This window comes from Lactuca virosa, chromosome 1, assembly GCF_052849685.1.
Source record: "Lactuca virosa cultivar CGN04683 chromosome 1, Lactuca_virosa_CGN04683_v6, whole genome shotgun sequence".
Classification (NCBI taxonomy): Eukaryota; Viridiplantae; Streptophyta; class Magnoliopsida; order Asterales; family Asteraceae; genus Lactuca; species Lactuca virosa.
This window is the reverse complement of record NC_136426.1, coordinates 137,263,530-137,287,809: the sequence shown is the minus strand read 5'-3', so window position 1 is coordinate 137,287,809 and position 24,280 is coordinate 137,263,530. Positions and strand designations below refer to the sequence as shown.

At 34.0% G+C, this 24,280-nt stretch overlaps 3 protein-coding genes and 1 non-coding gene across 4 annotated transcripts; 1 reads left to right on the top strand and 3 right to left on the bottom strand.

The window, feature by feature from the left end:
* Positions 1 to 7,083: 7,083 nt before the first annotated feature.
* On the bottom strand, positions 7,084 to 9,068 carry LOC145121285 (uncharacterized). Its single transcript, XM_079057061.1, has 6 exons — positions 8,704 to 9,068; positions 8,526 to 8,584; positions 8,289 to 8,431; positions 7,732 to 8,208; positions 7,566 to 7,662; positions 7,084 to 7,478 (listed from the first exon to the last, which is right to left on the bottom strand). The coding sequence occupies exons 1-6, from the start codon at positions 9,066 to 9,068 to the stop codon at positions 7,084 to 7,086; spliced, it is 1,536 nt and encodes a 511-aa protein (XP_078913187.1).
* A 5,635-nt stretch (positions 9,069 to 14,703) lies between these two features.
* Positions 14,704 to 16,349, top strand: LOC145158627 (alkaline ceramidase-like). The gene is made up of 3 exons (XM_079077496.1): positions 14,704 to 14,852; positions 15,281 to 15,549; positions 15,650 to 16,349. The coding sequence occupies exons 2-3, from the start codon at positions 15,296 to 15,298 to the stop codon at positions 16,161 to 16,163; spliced, it is 768 nt and encodes a 255-aa protein (XP_078933622.1). The 5' UTR covers positions 14,704 to 14,852; positions 15,281 to 15,295; the 3' UTR covers positions 16,164 to 16,349.
* Positions 16,350 to 19,552: 3,203 nt separating this feature from the next.
* ARPC4 (binding protein) lies at positions 19,553 to 22,129 on the bottom strand. The gene is made up of 9 exons (XM_079043733.1): positions 22,066 to 22,129; positions 21,866 to 21,958; positions 21,222 to 21,287; positions 20,835 to 20,887; positions 20,651 to 20,678; positions 20,495 to 20,569; positions 20,207 to 20,311; positions 20,023 to 20,112; positions 19,553 to 19,814 (listed from the first exon to the last, which is right to left on the bottom strand). Exons 2-9 carry the CDS (start codon positions 21,866 to 21,868, stop codon positions 19,725 to 19,727), a joined length of 510 nt encoding a protein of 169 aa, XP_078899859.1. The 5' UTR covers positions 21,869 to 21,958; positions 22,066 to 22,129; the 3' UTR covers positions 19,553 to 19,724.
* TRNAY-GUA (transfer RNA tyrosine (anticodon GUA)) lies at positions 22,060 to 22,145 on the bottom strand. The gene is given in 2 exon segments: positions 22,060 to 22,095; positions 22,109 to 22,145. It is a non-coding gene; the product is annotated as a tRNA-Tyr (tRNA).
* Between the last annotated feature and the right edge of the window lie 2,135 nt (positions 22,146 to 24,280).

Genomic DNA, 24,280 nt, shown 5'->3' with positions numbered 1-24,280 from the left:
CCATCCCAAGGCCCTTATGCCCTCGTCTCCGACAACTAGCTTGTATATATGTTTTGATTCTCACTACAAGTTCTAATTCAGGTTTGTTTATGTTGATGATAAATTTACGGTATTACATTATTTTTATGCTAAGTGTTTATTTTCAATCAAAAATCTCACTCTTTCTTGTATATATGGTCCTCAATCCTTTTGTCTAACACATATCAATCAAGAACCAAGATGTATGTGTGATTCCGGACAAAATCTGTAACGCCCCGACTCTCGGGTATTAGTTTTACATCTTTATTTTTCATATTGAAAGGTCTACTCGACGAGTTGGATGCCCTGACTCGTCGAGTAGGAACGTTTTGGCCATGTGTTTAAGTGACCAACTCGACGAGTCGAAGGACACGACTCGACGAGTTGGAGCTGAAGGATGAAACCCTAATTTTCGGGGTTCTACACCCTATTTAAAGGATCCTTTGCCCCCTTAGCATCCCCTTACATCCCCTTGTGAGTCTAGAAACCCTAATTCGTGTGTGCACTCCATTCTTGTGTGATTTTCAAGCTTGGAAGGTGATTTGCAAGAATAAGACTTGAAGTATAAGAGGAGTGGTGCAAGAGGAGCTAGTGGATCTGACCCTTCTGCTTATTGGCATCAGTTTGAAGGTAACAAGTCGTTACCTTGACCTTCCCTCTTTCTAGATCTCTTTATATTTAAGATTAGGGCTTTCCTAGCATATATATTAGCCATTTTTGAGTATGGGCTAGGGTCTGAAGTTGCAACTTCAGATCTGAGCTTATCTTGGTCTTTATAGCTATAAAGTCTCCAGCTTTAGCAAGTATAAACCTCCCCTTTTGAGTTAAACCCCATTATAAGCTTGGATTTGATATTCTAAGCCTTTAGAGCCTTGCATGCATGTAAATTTTTCAACTTTATGTGATAAACATGCCTTGGGGAGCTTGATCTGCAATATGGAGCTTTGGGTGGCTTAAAAGCATCTGAATGAAGAAAGGACCGAAGGGACTCGACGAGTTGCAGGGCCAACTCGGCGAGTCCGATGAAGATTGTCGTGCAAGGATTTATGCATGGACTCGGCGAGTCAGTAGGCTGAATCGGCGAGTCAGCTAGGGTTTTCCCGACATTTGGACATGCATGAACTCGGCGAGTTGCAGAAAAACTCGACGAGTCAACTGGGGATTTCATGACTTCTCGAGTTCTGGAAGGACTCGACGAGCCAGTGAACTGCACTCGACGAGTCGGGTCAGCATGGACTGTTGACCTTGGCCGTTGACCTTGACTTTGACCAAGGATTAACTAGTTGACTTATGGGGTATTTTGGTAAATTGGAAATTTATGGAAATGATCTTATGGTAAATATAGGTGGTGGAGTTTGTGTCCGTGGTTCGAGAGTTTGAGCTTATCACTTCGATTCGTCAGTTGAGAGGTGAGTTATCATCACTATACTAAGGGGTTGAAGGCACCAATGTCGGCCCATTGGATATGTTATCCTAGCAGTTGGTAGTATGTTGAGTATGAGTCAGTTTTGCATGCTAGTTATTATGCCAGTTTGGTAGATCTGTAGGGCTACCTGTGTTATTATCTGATTATCTGTATGTGCATTAGTTATGTTATATGTCGACATATTATGTGGTTTGGGTTGAGGTTGTACTGCTCTGTGCGGTAGCCAACAAACCCTAAGGTATTCCAGATATGAGCTGAGGGTCGGGCAGGGCATGCCAGACTCATACTGAGGACTCGGTAGCATTCCAGATGCGAGCTGAGGGCCGGGTAGGGCATGTCAGACTCATACTGTGGGCTCGGAGGCAATCCAGATGTGAGCTGTGGACCCAGAAAGCAAGCCAGACTCACACTGTGGGCCCATGGGTAATCCAGTCGGTAAAGCTATGGACCCAGTACATGTTGTTATTTGCAGTGTATCAGTATTTTGGGGGAACTCACTAAGCTTTGGGCTTACAGTTTCAGTATTGTTTCAGGTACATCAGATGATCGCGAGAAGGCAAAGACGTGATCGTACAGCTCCTCACATTTATAACTGTGTTTCTGGGATACTCTGATATTTACTATTTTGAAAACAAGTTTTGTAATGATTAATGGTCTTGAAATGTTTTTAAAAAGTTTAAATTTGGCATGATTTTTATGGGTGTTACAAAATCAGTCCATTATCAAATTGCTTCATTTCCACTTAAGAGGTAGCAGCACCAAAGAAGAAGTTCAAGGTGGGTGGCTGGCAATAATAAAAGAAAAAGATAATAAATTAGTAAAATAAATAAAGAGGGATAAAGTGGTCTTTTCACAAATGTTTAACCTTATTTTCAAACAAAGTTAGTCAGAAGGGGCAACGATGCAAGATTTTGAAACCATAAGAACACAATTTTACTAAAGTTATCCTCGACATGCAATTTTTTTAAAACCATAAAGACCGATTTTGAAATTATGTCTTAATTCTAAAAGAAAATTGATTATTTATATTTTTGGTCCCTCTAATTTTTTATTTAGGAAATTACACCTTTGGTTCCTTATAGTTTTAAATTCTAAAAGTATATTAGGGAAATTACATTTTTTTAATTCTAACGGTAGGTAAAAATTAAGAGGGACCAAATATCAATTAGATAGTGTTTTCTACTACATCTTACACAACACATACCGAAACAATGTGTTATTTTCAAATATCAATTAGATAGTGTCTGATACGGGAAACACAATCGGCATAACTATTTAAAACACTTTTTGATAATATTTGATATCAACATAGCATGGACAAACTAAATGGCCATCACATAACTCAAGATTTACTAAACATCTAATCATTTCTAGTAGCTTTCAAATTTCTTTTTTCTCTTACTGGCAAGGCAATATTAACACATATGTTAAGACTCACATCCTAATCAATGGAAGTCAACATTTTTTGAAGGATCGTTTGGATAGCATAGAACAAATACACCATGTTAATACATTAAAAAGAAATTGCACTCGGAATATCACATCCATCTATTGAAATGAATAAGAAAGATGACCAAGAATTAGACAACGTCAAAATAAAGAGGCACAGAAATTAGGGAAAATACCACAAATAGACAAAAAATGGGGTGAATTTCTAAATTTAGTCATAAAACAAGATTTTTCCAGCTATAGACATACATTCCGCGGAGGACCCTCCGCGGACCTCTGCGGAATGACGTCATCTCCGCGGACCACTCGAAATTCTGATTTTTTACCGTTTAAAATAGTGCCCCGCGTAGGCCCTCTGCGGATATAATAAGACCTCCGCGGAGGGAGTTGTTTGGAGGTCATAAGTACCTCCGCGGAGATGGTGACGAGGACCTTCGCGGAGAGAGTAATGTCTCCGCGGAATGGGTGGTTGGAACGGCCATTTTAGAGGGTTTTTTGATACAAAGTGTTTTTTTCATATTTTTAGCTCCATTTGGTCGATAGATCAGTTCTTTTCATTTGATTTTCAAAAAAAATATGAGTTTTGTTATTTTATGTACTGGGGGTTTTTGACAGATAAGTAATGATATTAACACCTACGTTAGACCAAAGTTTAACAACTTAGGTTTACTGCTTCCGCCAAATTTTGATCGTCGAATATTGTTTGATTTGGTCAAAAGTAAGGCTAATGTGTTCAATAGTAATATATCATTGTCATTTCAACACCCGGTTCATGGGTATGTTATGAATATTTTAGACGAAGCAGATGTTCATCAACTCAGAAATGTAATTTCTGAAACGAAGGAGATTGTACATTTGTATTTAGAGGTGTTTCAGGGATTGGTCGAACAGACAGAAGCGGTTCAGAAAGTTGTACCATACAATGTTGAAAACGTTGTATCTGATAATGTTGAAGAGTGTCCAGAAGAAGAAACTGTGGCAGTGAATACGGTTGAAGAAAAAAATTTATATGAGTTTGGAAGACTGACTGAAAAAACTTTGTCAGACGGTGAAGAGTCAAATGAAGGATGGTCAGAAGATGAGTTAACACACGGGAAAAAAGCTTCAGACATATTTTACGGTATGCCTCCCATACATGATTGTCCTGATCCTATTGTTGAACCCGGACCATTTCACAGTTTAGGTCTAAATGATGATATGTTTGTTCGTCAAACATATGATAACAAACAACAACTAATATTTGCTTTGAGTCTTAAAGCAACCAGAGAAAAGTTTCAGTTTAAGACCAAACATTCTAACAAAAATCGTTATGAGGTATATTGTGAAATTGAGAACTGTTGTTGGCGTTTATATTCAAAACGCCTTGATCCCACTGATGAATTTGAAATCAGGACTTTCAACAACGTGCACACATGTTCGTCATTACAGATACACCCTAATCATAAGCATGCTAATAAAAAAGTGATGGGTACTATATTGCATGAGATTATGGGAAAAACTCGTTCCAAGGTTTGGAGGCCTAATGAAATATCAAGGGATTTGAATGCTTTGCTGGAAATCAATGTAGATTACAAACAAGCTTGGCGTGCAAAACAATATGCTATGGAACTGTTGTTGGGATCCTCTGAAGAATGTTTTTTCCAAACTTCCTATTTATTTTCACAATTTGAAGAAGCATAATCCCGGTACAGTGGCTTATATTCAAAAAGATTCTGAAGATTGTTTCGAGTGTTGTTTTTATGCCGATGGGAGCACGGTAAATACAAAAAACTTGTTGTTATTTAATATATAATTTTTTTAAAACAAACTATAGAGTGTTTATGTGTTCCATTTTAATATATTGCAGATACGAGCGTTCAAACGTTTTTGTCGTAAAGTTATAATTATGGATGGTGCCCATTTGAAGGGTGATTTTAAGGGAACCATATTGCATGCAGTAGTTATGGATGGGAACAACAAGATACTGCCCCTTGCGCACGGAATATGCAAAAAAGAGAGTGGTCTTACTTGGACATGGTTTCTTGAAAAGTTGTATGAATGTGTTGGTGATTGTCAAGAATTGACTTTTGTCACTGATAGGGCCGATGCAATTCGGGTTAGTATTGAAAATGTTTTCCCACATGCTCATCATGGCTTGTGTGCTTTTCATCTACTAGGAAACATAGTACACAGGTTTAGGAAAAATGATAAAACAAAAGTGTTGTTTTGGAGGCTTGTGAAAGCTTACAAAAGAAATGTTTTTAAAGAATTGTGGTATAGATTTAGTTCTACTAGGCCGCAAGTAGCAGCGTATCTAAATAAAATTCCCCGTGCTAAGTGGACTAGAGCATATTCGCTGTCGAAACGGTACGATTACATGACCTCGAACAGTGTAGAGTCCATGAATGTTTTATCTGTAGATGCAAGGAAGATGCCTATAATACCCCTTCTTGAGTTCTTCTGTCGTCTTTCACAGGAATGGTGTAACAAGCGTCGCATCGAAGGAGGTATGAATTTAATTTGGACTTTAATTAGGTCGAATAATAAGTTAATTATATAAATCTTCTTTACAGGGAAACATTCAACAGTGCTAACCGAGTGGGCTGAAAAAGTAGTTGGTAAAAATGAAGAGCGTACGACAGGATGATCCGTTTCTGGTGTTTCAGATGCAATATATCAAGTTCATGATTTCAAACATGGTGGCATAGTTGATCTGAGGCAAGAGACTTGTACATGCAAATATTGGGAAGGAACTTGGTTGCCTTGTGGTCATGTCATAATGGTCTTGAAGCACTTGAAAAAAACTAACTTCGGACATCTGGCTATAGATGCTTACAAAATGGAAACGTACCGAAGTACGTATGAGGAGCCGGTTTACCCCCTTCCAGAACCGTGTGATTGGGAGATTCCTGCTGAGATGATGGTTGTTAAACCCCCGATAATGAATACACGTCAAGCTGGTAGACCGAGAAACAGAAATCGTATCCCGTCATAAGGTGAGGAACCTATAGTAAGAAGGTGTAGTAGATGTGATAGTACAACACATAATGCAGTGACTTGTCCGGCATTGGTCCCAAAGAAACAAAAAAAGGCTACAAAAAGTAGTGTGACATCAGGTAGTAACACAAAAGGGAAAGGGAAAGGGACTCAGGAGACGCTACAGACACACAGGACACAAGAGACGTGTTGGACGAGTGGGACGCAGAGAGAAGACTATTGTTCAACGTTTTATTTGAATGATTGATGTTGTATTTATAATTAATTATGTTTTGTTTTAGAGGACATTAATTTGTGTACTTTGAAATGGTGTGTTTATTTTAAAGATGATGGGTAATATTATGATTATATTAGTGCATAATTACTAGTACAATAATAACTAATACTCGAAGATAATACATTCAATAAACCAGAAACATATAGTAAACGTACAACAAAAGTAATTAACTTAAGGGAATTGCAAAGGATACTTTTATTTCTCCATTGTTATGTAGTCGTCCCTAATTCTTATTTTATCTTCCATACGGTCCTTTTGGCTACCAAGTTCTATCATTTCTGCATCCTTGTCAGCAAGCCATTTTTCAGACAGTTTGATATTCTTCTTACTTTTTTTATCCATTCCTCATGATCTTTGATTTTGTTTTTAGTAATCGTCGTCCTTTCCTCAACCTCTTTGCACTCCGCCGCAATGAGGTCACGACGTTCAGTGAGAGCTCGAGATGAGTCTTTATCTTTTTTTTTTGTTCTTCAGCCCATTGTAGTTGTTGCAAAGTATCCTCCAACATATACGACTCTCTTAAATTTGGTGATGAGGCAAGAAAAGGGTCGATCAGATCACAATAGAAACAATCAACTTCGTTGCACGAGCAAATATACAAAGATGAAGATGAACTCATTTTAAAATTAAAAAAAAATATTATAACTCTATACCAAAAATCCAACGACCATCCATGAGTATATATAGTCCCTTCCACTCCGCAGAGAGCTGTTGTCAGTCCGCAGAGCTTTTTGTCAGTCCGCAATAATGTGTGTCAGTCCGCAGAGCTGTTTGTCTAGTCGTTGTCATCCATACATTACAATTATGGGGATACAGTTATTTATTTAAAGGTAAACATTTTTTATTAAAAAGTAAAGAACACCAACAGACCATTACAACTACCGTTAACATAGAACTGAATACAAATTAATATTCGTTGTGATCCATACAATACAGTTCAATTGAATTGTCGTGGAGGTAACACCACAACACTTTCAACTGGTATTTCCCAATGCCTAAGGGTTGGAATAGGATTGACCGTCTCAGTTTGATAAGCATTTCGATACACCGCTGTACTTAACTTTAAATTTACCATTTGCTGGATTTCTGCAATTTCGAGTCTTTGTAGTGAAGCTATAGCATGCTCACAAGGTATACCGCATTTTTGCCATTTACCGCAACTACAAATACCACGGTCTAATTGGACAGTTTCGGTTGTTGAATATTTAGTCACTTCATATCTGTCGCCAACAATATGCGTAATCCTACAACCATCCGAGTGGATAAATCTTTTATGAATCACCTTAAGTGCATAAGGGGTTAGAAGACCATGAAAATACCTTGTGAAATGAACTGAATCAAAAAAACAAAAATTATGATGTCATAATGTATAATAACATATCAATTCACCATTTGAGTGATGTCATAACGTATAATTACCTCCAAACGCAGCACGTTGAAGATACACTGCTTGCATCGAGTCATGGACCATTTCAATGATTGTTGTTATTGGAAACTCATGCGTGTTTGTTTTAAACTAATTGACAACAACGGGAATGTCAATGAATTTAACATTGAAACGTACTCTTGGAAAACAAGCCCGTACCCATTTTGCAATGGGAATATTGTCAAGCCAATGAAGATCATTCCCATTAACCTCATTTTTTAAGTTGTTCAAACTTGCATAAAAATGAGATAAATTATACGCTTTACAAGTCTTCCAGAACAACTGTTGTACGACTGTATTGCTTCCAATGGAAGCGCGTATTTTCTCGGCTATATTTTTACAACAATAGTCATGATATGAATCAGGGTAGACTCTTTGAACTACAAAGTCTATAGAATCAGACATATGGCTTATGAAACCAACTTCTGTATTGTCACCTAAACATTCTTTAAGCCTCCTCATGAACCATAACCATGAATTGTCACGGTTTATGGTTCCCAAAGCAAACGCTATGAGAAGGGGTTCATGATTTCCATCTAAAGCAACCGCAATGTACATGGATCTTACATATGCCCCAATTAGAGGTACTTGACCAACGAATATGATTGGTATCATAGACGTGAGAAACGTACGAATCTGTAAGTCAACATGTGTTAGATTAGGCATGTAACAACTTGAAATAACTAAATATTTATATACTATAAGGGATTACATACCATACATCCCAATGCGACGAAACAGATTTGGAAACGATTGTACTGATCTTTCGTAATGTACGTGTAGGTGTTAGGACTGGTTCTTTGCAGATTAAGGAAAAAAGTCGGTAGGCTGGAGAAACTTTTTCTTAATACCTGATTGACTGAACTCATTTTCACAACTTTCGACACCTTGTAAAAATGGAAATGCTTGTCCAATTTATAAGGAATTAGTATACATTATTCCGCAGAACTTACTTGTCAGTCCGCGTAAATGACTTGTCAGTACGCGTAACTTATTTGTCAGTCCGCGTAACCTGTTTGAATGTATGGTTTTTAAACATGGGAATTATTTTTCATAAAAAAAAAAGGATAAATACCATATTACATATAAATAAAGCAATACAAGAACAATACAAAACGCAGTACTAGTTACAAAAACGGGACATTTTTCAAAAGATTCCAAGGGGCTTCATAGTCGAAACTCTGTCCGTTGCTAATGGATTTGTATTCTTCTTTAGCCGCCTCCAAGATGTCTTCCTCGGTATCATTCACATGATCGTCTTCAATCTTATTATAAAGATCGTTGAATAACACAACTTCTGTTTTCAATTCATACCATTTTGCAACTATATCAAGCGTGTTGCGATGGTTTTCTATGGTGGTTTCAGCGTCAGTGTTGAAGGTATTCGTTAATAGGACCCAAAACATTCTATCCTCCAAACTGGTGTTCTCATAGACATTAATATATGCACGAGTTAGAAGCAAATACTCGTTAGCGGTCCATGGGTTTGAACCCATTGTAAAACATACAAACTACATGAACTAAAATAGATTAGATGAAGTGATACATAATTTTTTGTCGTTTTATATAGACATGACAGTCCGCAAATATCTAACGATCATCCATGACAATATATAGACCCTTCAACTCCGCAGAGAGCTGTTCGTCAGTCTGCGTTACTGACTTGTCAATCCGCATAGCTATTTGTTAGTCCGCGTTACTGACTTGTCAGTCCGCATAGCTATTTGTCAGTCCGCATAGGTATTTGTCAGTCCATGTTACTGACTTGTCAGTCCGCATAGCTATTTGTCAGTCCGCGTTACTGACTTGTCAGTCCGCATAGGTATTTGTCAGTCCGCGTTACTGACTTGTCAACTAATGCAGCTAATCTGTCTGCTCCAACTAATGGTACATCTCCATGGACGACAACAGAGGTGTTGGTCTTAACACGATGCTGGATTACCGTTTACGAGGGTCTGCTGGTAATAGCTCCCCTTAATTGCCTTCTTGGTGATGAATGGTCCCGCTTAGTAGCTTTGTTCAACTTTAACGTGGGACAAGGACAAAAACGACTAAAACCCGATATTGTTAGTAAATGGATGGATATAAAGACTAAAGTCACATGGTACAATCGATGCTACAATTATGAGAAAATGCGATGCTCTGATGCTGATGATGAAGAACTTCTTGAATACGTGAACGGATATTACCTGTGCCAATTTGATGAAACCGAGTTCGAGTATACGGACGTTTGGAATCTGGTTAGAAATAAACCCTTTTTCATGTAGACGACTCTTTTATTCGTAATGTTCTATGTAATGTTTGTTTGTCGTTCATCTTTTATTTGCAATGTTTTCTGTAATGTTATTATGTAATTTCAAATGTTTGTTTTGTTTTTAATGTATCGTAATATATGTTGGTGAATTATGTTTCAAAAAATATATGATACAAAAGTTGTTTATATTAAACAAAACTACTAAAAACAAGTATTTCATAATAATGTATACAAACTTCCAAACATCAAGTTATTTAGTATCCCAAAAAATATTTGTCATCCTATTTCTGTAGAGAAATCCCGCATCTCTACATGGCTTATCACTCTTCACCGGTACCCCCGAAGCAATCATTTCCATATACATGATAACGAATACTCCACAATCCCCTTTATTAGCAATATATTATTGTTGTGGCGCGTCTACAATGTCAATAAACTCCACAACTGCGTTATCTTTGTGTCCATCGGGGAAATCCTTCCAGTAGTCAATCGCATCTAGCTCTTCGATTATACTATCCCCAAAACTTTTGAATTCTCCACCAGTCAAGTACGTTGTGAAGTAATTCATACATCGTGCTGAATCATATATGTGTACTTTCCAAATATCTAAATGTAGCACTACCAAAAACCAATGGGAATGAGGAACGTTTATGGTGAATAGAACCTACAAACAAAAACAAATGTAATAGTCATTAATTCGTTTCCTATATAAAATAAATAATTAATAAACTTAACTAACCATATCCACATCCGTCCATTTAGGATGGCCTCCGACACCATTTGCAATATTCCTAAGAAAATATGTTTTTCCGTTTTGCAAATTAAGTTCTTGAGGGAATATCGTCCACCTTGCGTTCGTCGGCCGTCTTTCCATGAGCAAGGCACTCCATATCGCAATATGATGTACATTTTAAGATAAAAATGTTACAATTTTTTATATAAATTATCGTCTAAAAATGTAGTTAAAATTTATATTTAACGAATGTTACCGAAGAAATTAACCACCCAGCGTCAGTAACTGCAAGTAACCTCGACCAAAACTCCACATCCAGTGGCAGCATATGCAGCTTATGTTTAGTGTTCAGGTTGGAAGAGATACTATTCCATTCTTTCCAAAAAGTCAACGTACTGGCAGCTTCAACACTGTCGAGCAGGAGATGATTTGAAACAACATTACTCTCTTCATTCACAATGTCTTCATTTGCTTTTTCAGGACTCTTCACCACTTTTTTTTCTTTGCTTTCGTGATTTTCTTCAATTTTGGTGTGGATTGCATCTAAAAAATTATCATGTTAAATAATAATCAATACGTTAATATTTAAAAAATATACCAAATTTAAAATATGAGTTCTGTACCACTGTGAACGGAGTCCGCTGATACCATGGAACACCCCTCTTCTGTTGCGGCCTAACAATAGGAGTCATTTCTTTTGTGAGATGTTCACCCACGTCCAATGATGGCTCAACATGCGTAGGTGTAGACTCAAATTCCCCCTCCAAACCATGACTACCTATATTATCATAGTCAAAATGTGTATCATGGTAAGATTTTTCTTCCTCCTCTTCATTTATCATCTCTTCCTCCTCTCGAAACCTTCTGTCTGGTTCAAAATTTGTGTCGCGTTCATCTTTTTTCTGTAATACACGGTCTACTTTAGAACTTAAGTCAGCCACAACGCCTAGTAGACGCTTCACTAATGCCTTTGTGTTCGTCTTCTTCTTCTTTGCCAATCTTGATGTGTCGTGTGACATATAACTTATTTCTGTTTCAAGATGTTGCGAGGAAGAAGCATTTGTGGTAGATTCAGTCGAAGATGTTTGTATTTCGGACTTGTACATCCTTCTTCGAGCAGGCGAGGCAATAGGAGGTGGACTATTTTGGACGGGACTATGTTGCCGTGGGGGAGACTCTACAGGGTTAAGAGTCCAATTGACATAACGAACATAAAACGGCAACATCAGCTCCTCCGGGTTTGCCTCGACATTAATAGGTTGGTTGTTAGGCTGCAAAAATCAGATTGTTAGTTTAACATGAAAATAATTTGGAATTTGTAAATATAGATGATTGTTAATATAAAAACCATACCACAGACACGTTCATTATTCGACAACATTGAACCCAATTCAACGGTGTTTTACTTCTCCACGCCCTCATCCGTGACAATTCTGTCGGCGTGCGTATAAAAAACTTGGTTGCCTCTGGGAACGTCTCCAAAATCCATATCTATGAAAAAAATGTAAGTATCGTTCTATTATACTATAAAAGTCATGATACAAACTTATTATATAATACAAAACGAAGTTCAAATTTTTATAGTATAAAAAACTAAACAATGATAACTATTAAAATGCATTAGAAACTAACCTTAAACGGAAGCATAAAACCGGGAACGGTATATTTGTGTACTTTCTTCGATTCGGGATTGGCCTGCTTGAATTCTCTAAACTCTTCTATTTTCTTAAACATTCCACGCATCATACGCGAAGTATATTTCCAGAAATACGTACCCCATGCGAACCTGCAATTTTCAATTTATTTATTATAATTAGTGCATTGCATACTACTGCGGGAATGCCTGTTTTAAATGTAATACCTGTTCCAATCATCTATATTATCAGCAAGCTTGTATACTGCTGCAGGAATGCCCGTTTTAACGTCCCGTCCGTGTAGACCCTTCAACATAAAAACAAGCTGGATAAGCATCACAACATCTTCATCTTGTAGTGCCAAATAATTCGGGGACATAATTAAGTCTTCTAAATCTTTCAGCCACAAACGTGCATCAGAAATCTCTGGGAACAACCGAGCACGGAGATTTGAATTTGACTGACCCTTTTCGTCATGGAGTAAATCCACATAAGGACCAACTTTTAAACCACAAATCAAAATATATTTAGTTTCGCCAAAACCCAACTGGATCCCCTCTACATCAAACATAAACCTTCCCATCTCAAATATTTGTTGACACCTTACTTCGTGCAACATCATCTTATGTACAAGTAAGGGATCACCATGTGGGATATGCATTCCTAAGAATATTCTAAAGGGGGAAGCTTCGAATAATACTCGTTGTGATTGTGTTAGGCACGGAAAATAGTCTTTAATGATAGTCCCCACCACGCCTTTCAAAGTTAAATCCGCTTTTTGATTAAGATCTTCGTGCTACACAACAAAAAAATAACAATTATTATTTCATTTAAAAATTACTAATTGAAAAAAAAAATTATTCCATTATGAAATAAATAGCAACATACTTAAAAGCAGAAAAATAAAAATTGTGCAAAAACCATCACTCCGCGGAGGCTAGAGGTCATTCCGCGGAGGCATCTCTGTGGAGTGACATCTAGCTTACGCGGAGGCTGCAATGTTGGATTATAGCATTCCGCTGAGGAAACACATCACTCCGTGGAGAAGCCTCTGCGGACTGACGTCCCCCTCCGCGGAATGGATCATCCGCAATTTGAATCATATTCTGTAAACCTAAAAATCCTAAATTACATTGGGGAATTTGAATCATATTCTGTATACATATTCAATGAAATCAAATGGGTTTTCCTCTAATTTGAATCATATTCGACATTAACAATTAGATGAGAATGTGAGAAATACCCGGGAACCATATCCATCGAGGAATTCGGGGTCCATCGGTGACGGAAAGACCTCTGCGACTTGATTTCGCCGGAGTTGAAGTCGTCGCCGGAGTTGAAGTCGTCGTCGGAGTTGAAGTGTTCGGCGGAGTTGAAGTCCTCGTCGGAGTTGAAGTCCTCGCCGGATTTGAATTCTTCGATCAAAGCTTCGAGTAGCCGATGCGATGCGGAGGGTGGACGAGGAACGGGGACCAGTGGGGACCAAAAGAGGGTTTTTCTCAAAAAAAGACGGTGGAAATTACCAATTTACCCCCTCTTCGCGGAGATTTCATCGTTCCGCAGAGGTCCGCGGAGGGTCCTCCGCGGAATGCGTGTCTATATCTGGAAAAAACTTTTTTTATGACTAAATTTATAAATTTACCTCCGTTTTTTGTCTATTTCAAGTATTTTCCCCATGTCAAGATGACAAGGAATTAAGCAACAAATAAAAATTGTATTTGGTTTCGCAGTTTTTATGTTTTCACATTTGCTTTCTTATTTTTTCAGTTTGTATTTAAAATCAAATATAATACAAATACATATTTAATTTGTAAATAAATTACTACTGAAGTTTGTTTTCTATATCAGTTAAAAATAATTGTTACGACCAAAAGATCAGTTATACAAATAATAATAATAATAATAATAATAATAATAAAAACCAAACTCTTTCGAGTAAGGCCTACTTTTTCCTCCTAAATGGGCCCAATCCGATTTCTCCAAAATTGGTTTGAACAATAGAAAATATAGGTTACCTTCCTACCCTATAGCCTATAGGTAATAGGTGGTCCCAAAGTAGTATAACAATATCAATAAAACATTAAATTTAATAAAATTTAACTATACATAATCATAAAAGTGGTAACAAGGTTAGAGGATCGACATCATCATAAAAAAAATATAAAATAAAATAAAAAAACAACAACTAAATAATGACTTAATTTGTAAAGAAAAACTTTTATAAACAAAAGTGCAAAAAAAAAAGAGGAATCATTTTTGTAATTTAATCTAAAAATGTATACCTTTGTTGTAAGTAATGTATCTTTTTTGCATTCCGTGGGTAAATAAATTGTCCCACCATCAAGATATTGGGGCGCTAATCTTAACCGCAAATCGTTCCAATCCAACGGTGGTGATCCGCTACGCGCATCTGCCGACTCTCGCTTCCTAGCCTAGCAGAACAAATCAGATTCCACCACGCGCTTCAAAACCAGCGGTTTTAAAGATTCCTTTAAATACGTGTCACGCTTTTTTTCAGAAACAACTCAAAATTCATCCTCTGTTTCTCGTGCGCCAGAAAATCGAGAGCTGTGCGACTGCGAATCATAAAGCCTACACATTATTTCTCTCCATTCGTACGATTTTGGCGGAAGGGAGAGAGAATCGAAGTTGACTAGTGGTATGATCTCTATTCTTATTTCGGTACATGTAATTTTTTGTTTTGATTATTGTTCATCTTTAGATTCCATTGTTGAAGTGTAAGTGTTCATGGAATGGATGGATTTAGGGCTGTTTAATTTGCTTTTTTGCTATTCTGTTGTTGAAATGTAAATGCTCGATGAAAAAAGTTTGAAATGCTCTGATCGATATTGTCTAGAAGCATCTGGATCCATACGCTCATGTTTCTTTTGGTTTATTTTGTGCATCGTTAAACTGCTAAGCTTTAATTTCACAAAACACTTTAAATCTTCATCGAGAAATCCATATCTATCTCAAATCATACAAGTATTGCAAATGAGACAAAAATGCAAAGAAATTGGTATTGATTTTGAATTTGAGGGTGTATATCAGTATATGTATCAATAATCTTGATGCTGTTTCCTGTAGTTATTTACTTGAAGAATGGCATTTGCAACATCAAGTTTTTGGGGTCCTGTTACATCAACTACAGAATGGTGTGAACAGAATTATGCGCACTCTTCATATATTGCTGAATTTTACAACACGATTTCAAATATCCCAAGCATTGTTTTGGCACTTATTGGACTTGTGATTGCATTAAGTCAGCAGTTTGAGAAAAGATTCAGCATACTTCACATCTCCAATATGATCCTTGCTATTGGGAGCATGTTGTTTCATGCTACACTGCAACGACTGTAAGCTACCTTACATTGAAGTTCATAATTTGAAACAAATTCACACAAACAAATAAAAACAGATTGCTATTATTGATCAAAACTTTGTACTTAAATTCAGGCAACAACAAGGAGATGAAACACCAATGGTATGGGAAATGCTATTATACATCTACATCCTCTACTCTCCACATTGGCATTACAAAACCACAATGCCCACTTTTCTCTTCCTCTATGGTGTCCTTTTTGCAATCTTTCATTCCCAAATTCGTTCCAATTTTGGTTTCAAAGCTCATTACATAACACTTTGTCTTCTTTGCATCCCGAGAATGTACAAATACTACATTCACACACATGATAAGAACGCAAAACATCTAGCAAAACTCTACCTCATCACTTTATTCCTTGGCCTTTCATGTTGGGGTTTTGATCGGGTTTTTTGTAGGAAGATTTCTATTTGGGAGTTTAATCCACAAGGGCATGCGTTGTGGCATGTGTTCATGGCGTTTAATTCGTATTTTGCGAATGAATTTTTGATGTTTTGTCGGGCTCAACAAAGGGGGTGGGACCCACGGGTTGTGTATTTTATGGGGTTTTTTCCGTACGTTAAAATCGAAAAACCAAAGGCTCAGTGATTTTGATATATAGATTTTAAATATTGAAATATAAGTTTTAGTATAGTATAAATTAGGTTACTAGATAATATATATAGCCTTTTGTTTTCATATAAAGGTTATTGAGTATACTTGCAAATGTTTAAAGGGTTATCTTTTTGTGTTGTGTGTTGTTGATTATTAACTAATTTACCTTATATTGTGATTTAGGGGCCTATTTTGTTGTCTCATTAAGTGATGTTTAGAAATAATAATCGACTTGTATGTTTGGGAACCTTTATAGATTTAAATTGTGCCATAATAAATAATAAAAAGAAAAATTGAATTAATGACATGGCTATTAATTTAAATTGAATATAGTATCTAATATGTTCAAAAACAAAATTGAATCCAAATATTCGTTTAATAGCAATTTCATGGGTTAATTCTTGAAGAAGAAAATGAATGAATTTGATAGTTAGAATAGGCTTTATTGATGATCTAATATATCTTCATTAACTGATGAAGTTTTGCATTGCAAATGAAGTTTTGAAAGTCATGAAACCCTTCTTTCAATCTAATATATCTTCATTAATTGATGATCTGTATAGTGATCTTTATAAGAAAAAATAAAAAAATAAAAATAAAAATAAACAAACAAACAAACATAAGATCATCTCCAACACACTTTCATTTTTTCCCTCAAAAATGAAGTAAAAAATAGGGTAAATAGTGTTTCATCTCCAACCATACTCTATTTTTTATCTTATTTTTACCTCTAAAAAGTATATTCCATTCTTCTAACTTATATAAATTGTCAAACACACCCCTTCTATTAATTTGGTTTTAACAAATATATAATCTATATTTTTTTTCATTACAATAATATTAAATAAATAAGATTATATTTATAACACTTAATTATAAGCTTTTGTAAAATACGTTATCTTGTTTTAAAATTTCAATATGAATTTGATAAACAAAAAACAAACTTTATATTTATAATTAATTAATATAATTTAATACATAAAACAATATTATAAGTATTAAATTCTACATTTAAATTATAATTAGTAGATAAAAAAACCAGAAATGTATAAATATATAAAAAAAAATGGACTAAAATCAACAAATCAAAGTTCATCCTCAATATGGTGTTATACTATTTCCCCCCAAAATGGGGAAATAAATGGGGTAAGGTTGGAGAGAAATTGAGAAATAATAAAAAATGAGAGTGGGTTGGAGATGCTCTAAGAAGCGTTATCAATCATTTTACGGTTCATAAAAATATGTATTGAATGAGGTTATTCCCGATTGACTTATGGATAAGGAGATCGATCAATAAATAAATGAGTAAAAGGAAAACCATATTACAAATTTTCAGTTTTCATAGAATGGTAGGATCAGATTGGATCCCGATCCTACGATCCTATGATACCTTTCGCGATCTTACATATAAAGCGATCTTATTACGATCCGGAACGATTTTCATAGATAGGATCTTAAGATCTTACGATCAAGAACGGGACCTTGACAACCTTGCTAATAGAACAAATGATTATTTTTCAAAATGATAAATCGAAATTGTTTATTTCAAAAACTATGTTTAGAAATTAAAACTATCGCTTTTTGAAAAGATAAAACATATAAAATTTTGATTTTGTTTTTCAAAAAATAATTAGTTGGCTCGTTTTAACGAGACCTTTACAATTTACTTAAATATTTTGTTATATTTGTATATCCTTAGAAAATGTGAGAAATGTTTGTGACGTACAAACTTAAAAAAAAATATATGGTCTTCTAAAAAACAAACAATATATAAGATAAAACGTCTATGCAGGCTGACAAAAGTGGTCCGAAAGCTTTTCTCGAAAAAACAAACACCACCTTAATCTTTTTTTTTTCACATTTAATCTCCCACACATCATAATATATAAGTTGTATCCTAATTATATAAATTCATAGTAAACAAGTTAAAAGGCATTTGAAAGTTAATATGATACTTGAGTAAAATAAAAAAATGTTTGTATAGCAAACCTATGTTTTTTTTAATTAAAAAAAATCAACAAAAACTTAAAAACATATTGCACTTAGGCTATATGATATGGGTGTGTGAAGGTGAGTCTTGAGGGTGAGTTGACAAGCCCTTTGACGCATGCACACCGCTCAATGTAAACATGATGTTACGTAAGGTGGGTTACAAGCTTTAACGTAAACATTGACATCATATATGGTTTTTTTTTTTCATATCAGTTTTCCACTAACTTTATCAAACAAAACTCTATTAACTTAAATCATCTTCAATCATTGACCATTTTGGAAAAACAAAATCTATGATTAACTAGTTTATCCTCGTCTATACTAAATGTATTATAAAAACCTTATCATCCAAAATTGTCATTTTTACATAAACATCAGTTTTTTAAAAGATATTTTACACAACAAAAATATTTAATGAAAATAACATGTTAAAATACAAAAATTTTGACAATTAAACGAAAGAAATATATTACAACAATCACCGTAAAATAGTAGACATAAATGTATATTTGAACACACATCCGATGACAAAAAATATTGAAAATTTAGAAAAAAAAAATTACAAGATAGTAATAATATTTTTGTCAAAATATTTGTGAGGATGACCTTTTTGCCGATATAATGACCAAAAATACTTATAAGATGAAAAATAATTATAGAAACACGGTGTAATAAAATACGAAAGACAATAAATTCTTAGGTATATAGTTATAAAAAATATTATAATACCAAAAATGTTACATTATAATTAAGAACTTAATATTTAATATTTATTAAAAGAAATTAACTAGGTAATAAATAACAAATATTAAAGTTTTACTATAATTAAAGAGAAATAAAATATCATCCTCTTGATTAAAAGAGGAGTTAGTTGTATTAAAGATGAACTCAAAAAAAAAAACAATTAGTTCATATTGAATGGTTGAATTATTCGACCAAAAAATGCATTATCTCCCAATGGAGAATTGTAAAAAGTTAGTTTTTTTTCGATTCCAAATATTTGACCTCCCATTAACTATTCAAAATGAATTTTTTTATACATCTAATCAGCTAAACTCCATCCAATAAAATTGGAAAATTCATAAACGTCTAGAATAACACCATGAAGTCACTAATTCACCCCACCCAAGAAATATTATGTCACATACTCACATTCGAATTAGAATTGCATTACAACTCAATGGCGAATGCCTCTATTTCTTTAAAAAGAAACATCAATATGTATAGCTTACTGGATTAAGTCATGTTTCTGTTAAGTCCATTAAGTCCAAAAAAATCATCTAATTACCTTTCGACAGTAATAATATCTTGGAACAAACCAATACCATCACTTTTTATGTAGAACAAGCAAACCCTAGATTAAAATTTACCAAAAAAAAAAAAATTGTAAATTTCCCAAAATGACCCTCAAGAAGGGACCTTTCCAACTGTACCTAACTTGAAACAAAATAAATCCACAAAAATCAAACTACAACAAACATATATGATATAAAAAAAGAAAACATCTGAATAATAGTGTCATTGTTTCATCAAAATACACAAAGAAATGAACTACTTCAGTCCTCAGATGAATTGCTTCAAAAATTCAGTTGCCACTAACCTCCCCCTTGTATTCATTGACAGTTTTAGTTCACTTATCTCTTTGTCAATATCCTGCAAATCAACACCACATAATAATTATAAACCAAACATGTTTATAAATATCAAAATGATTTTATTCACAGATGTTTATATACCATCTCTCATTCTACAACATAAAAAACATACAAGTGTGAACCAAAAAATATATAGATCTGATTAGTTAACAGATTATACATTAATAATAAAAAACAAAGATAACTAGAGTTGATTAAAATCTTACTTCCATGAATTGCACAATGAAGTCGATAAGCTTATGCTTCTGCATCTCTTCACAGTGGTAATTAGTGATAAGAAAACTAATATCATAACCCTGAAAAATAAAAATAAAGAGAGAGATATAGGGTCATAATTAGATCTTATTTAAAGATATGTGAGTGTGTGTAAGTGTGTAAGTGTGTGTACACCTGTACTGGTTTTCTCCTTAATACTTGAAAAGCTTCTGCCCTCATTGACAAAAATCTAAGGAATTTTTTGGTTAGGATGTTTTCAAGCTCATCTGCCTGCTTCACCTATGCACAAATTAAAAATCAATGAAGGGTAATTTTGTCATTTACCATTATTAACATTCTAATTCCAAAGCTATATTTATATACTAAACAGAAAACTAGAAGGCATGGAATTGAATTCCATTCCAGTAATCTTTTTCCCGAAATAAATTATAATGATGTAAATTAAACATTTAGTGTGATTACCTTGAGGCTTATGCGAAGTGAATTAATAGATGTTTCAATCAAACATTTTTCAGCCTCATTTCGACAAATCACAACCTGAAATGTAAGTATCAACATTAAAATAATGATATAAATAATCAACTGAAAAAAAAAAAAAAAACAAGAATCTTTTCTTACAGGATTGAGCAGAAGCTCCGGGCTTGTCCTGTAAATGGTTGAAAAAAATAAGTATATCATAACTCTATTTGACACAAATGGTTTTCTTTACCTCATCCTTTAATCAAGGCGTAAATGATATAAAAATAAACTTAAAAAAAGAAGAAGAAGAAGAAGAAGAAGAAGCTAAATTGAAGTTACATACTTCATTTCAACTTCGGGTTTATTATGTCTTTCAACTTCTTGACAAGGGAAATTCTGAAACAAGAGAATATAACAACATTAGAGAAAAAGTATGCATTAATAGTTACAGATCCTGTTTCTTTTTTTCCTTTTTCCTCCCATTAAGTACTGTGTGGATACAGTGTTGTCTGGATAAATGATGTTTAAATAAAAAAGTAAATGAGTCATTCATTGTGCATTAAATCAAAAAAGATACACCCATATATAACTTAAGCTCTGCACCTATTAAGTCGGTAAAAAAGAAACAAGACCTAAATGTTCAACTAAAAGCATTTATTGCTTCCAAGATTTTGACTTGAAATCCATAATTCAACAAATAATGTAAACTATATAGTATAACATTGTATACCTGCAAACACATGGCAGCCTCTAGAGTGTTTCGTATGCAAGTCAAATACAATCTCAATGAGCTTGCCTGTAAAATATCATGAGTTAATTACAACAAACACACATAAGATACATAAATTTGGCAACAAATCTCCTAAAATGGTAGCAAAAACAAGTATTCAAACTCCATTAGAGAGGATATATGAAAAGGAAGAGGAAGAGTTGCAGGATATGAAACAAACATAGATCATGTTAGTCATGTCGTTATGTTTCACCTGCATTTAATGATCCTTATGATTAGCAATCATTTACTCATTTCTGGTGAAGTAATTCAGGATACAGAGTAAGTTTTTTGTTCAAATTGTTTATCCTGAACAACTTAAATGCTTATGAACGATGATTGAGTTCATAATTAGGTAAAAGTTTTGAATATAACACAAAATTACTAAAGGCAAAAAATGGATTTAATCACCAAAAGGAATACTAGTACTTACACATACAGTTTCCTAAGAGTTTCTTACTTTATTTCCGGAGATTCGACTTATTCAGATGGATATGAGGGGAATTGAATAGCTTAACGATAGAGATTCAATCAATCTAGGGTTTGAAAATGTGTGTACGTGTTAAGAGTGAGAGAGATTGCGAAATCGATTATAGATCACTTACCATAGATAGAACGAATAGGAAAGGTGTTGATGATAATGGATCGAGTTGGCTCAGCAATGGATTCTCTCCTTTTAATTTCACGTTCAAGAACAACTAAAATTCAAAGAATCAGAAAGGACATCAAAGATGACAAAACTTAAGGAATTCAGAAGGAAAAAATTTCATAAAAAGAGAAAAAATGGAACGAAAAAATTTCCGACCTGCCGGATTCGAACCAGCGACCTAAGGATGGCTATGTTACCACTACAGTCCTCCGCTCTACCAACTGAGCTAAGGTCGGTTTGTTGAAATCACCTTATAGGTACACTATATACCAACCTAACATATATATATATATATATATATATATATATATATATATATATATAGGCTTAGGTTATTTTGTTTTTACTAACTATTGTGTGCCAGAATGCACAGATCTGGACCAACGGATGGAATTAATCAATGGACATGATTTGAGAGTGTATTATATTACAATGGGGTAACATGTACCATATAATCACATAATTTTTAGCAAAAGGGTATTTTGGACAATTAACTACATTTATAAAAGGAAATTTTCGGATTTTTAGGATAATTAATTCTCCTAATTTAAAAAATCTAAATTTTTTTAATTAATTCAATTTTAATTCTAACGTAATTTGTAAACATAACCGATTTTATTCTATCAGAATATTTTTTGTTAGAATGATGTTCTTTCAGAATTTTATTCTAATAGAATATTATTGAAGAAAAACAAAATTCTTAAATCAGATGTTGAAAAATAACAACATTCTAATATATTCTTATACATCCGAACATAAATACAAATTCATACATATTCTTACAGACTAAAACTCTTATACATTTTAATATAATTATACATATTCTAAAAGAATATCAACAACAATGAATAAAATTCTTAAAAAATAACAACATTCTTAAATTGTGAGTATGGTCAAACTTTATTCATTCTTCAAGTTATTCCTATTATGTCTTCAACGCATTCTTCCAGCCATTCCTATCACAAATACAACAAAAACTAATAATGGTTAAAAACATGTTACTTGCAATTAACTATCACTTAATATATTCTGATAGAATACATAGAATATGACAGAATACATTCTGGCAGAATACATAGATTTTATTCTGGCATAATACATTCTAACAGAATACATAGAATACATTCAAAAGTATTGTATTTACTGCTAATATAATTTTAGATTTCAAATATACAATAACGAGGGAGAATAGAATTTGGAATTCAAAATCACAAATTGAACCAAAATAATACATAGACAAATTAATTATCTTTTAAACAATTACATAAAACATGTGTTGCTAGTAATTCTGACAGAATGCATACCACAATGTTAAATTCTTTAGATTCTCTTTCAGGCATTTCAACAAACACTTGTTAGGCATTATCATCAAACAAGCCAAAAACCATATTTGATTTACTTGCAATAGTTTACCTATAAACATAATTACCAGCAACATATTTGATTTAGAATGCATACCACAAGGTTCAAAAGTATTGTATTTACTTGCAATAGTTTACCTATAAACATAATTTCCAGCAACATATTTGATTTAGAAGTAGAATTCCAACAATAGTATGTCTACAAACTCAATTCCAGTAAGCGCATCAGGAAGCAGTAGACGCATGCCCACATGCCTCCGAATAAAAGTAGAAGAGTAGAAGAGAAGCAAAACTAAAAATTCGAAATTGATTACTGTAGGTGGAAGTCGATGGAAATAGGTAGAAATTTGAAAATTGATTACTACAAGAATCATGTAATTGAAGAATTAATAAGGGGTCTGAATTAATAAGGTGAATCGTACCTAGTATACAAGAATCGAAGCCAGAAACATGAATCGGAGGAATCCAATTCGATGGAATCGGAGCACCACTGCTCCCGTCGGATGCCCACATGCCTCCGTGCTTCACCACCAACAGAACAAATCGGCGACCAACAGATTCTATAGAGATAAAGAGGAGAAGAGTGAAGAAACTTACCGCCGACAATCGATTTCTTGGTTTTTTAAAAGGTCGGCGATTTGTATTAGGGTTGTGGAGATGATGGTTTGAAAAAAGTCAAATAATAGTAGACGTGATTTAAGGGATATACCAAATATATAAGAATTTATTTTTGGTTTATAAAAACAAAATGACTCATCTACCCTTTTTTTTACATTAATGATTTATTTTTTTCTTGAATTTTCATTAGTGCATACATGCACACAATAGTTGCTAAAAACATTTGAACCTAGCTCTCTCTCTCTCTCTCTATATATATATATATATATATATATATATATATATATATATATATATATATATATGGATTATTGGTATAATTAATCATGAAAGTGTCAATTTGGTTACTAAATATCAAATCATACTATTTTAGGCGTTAAAGTTCCAAGATT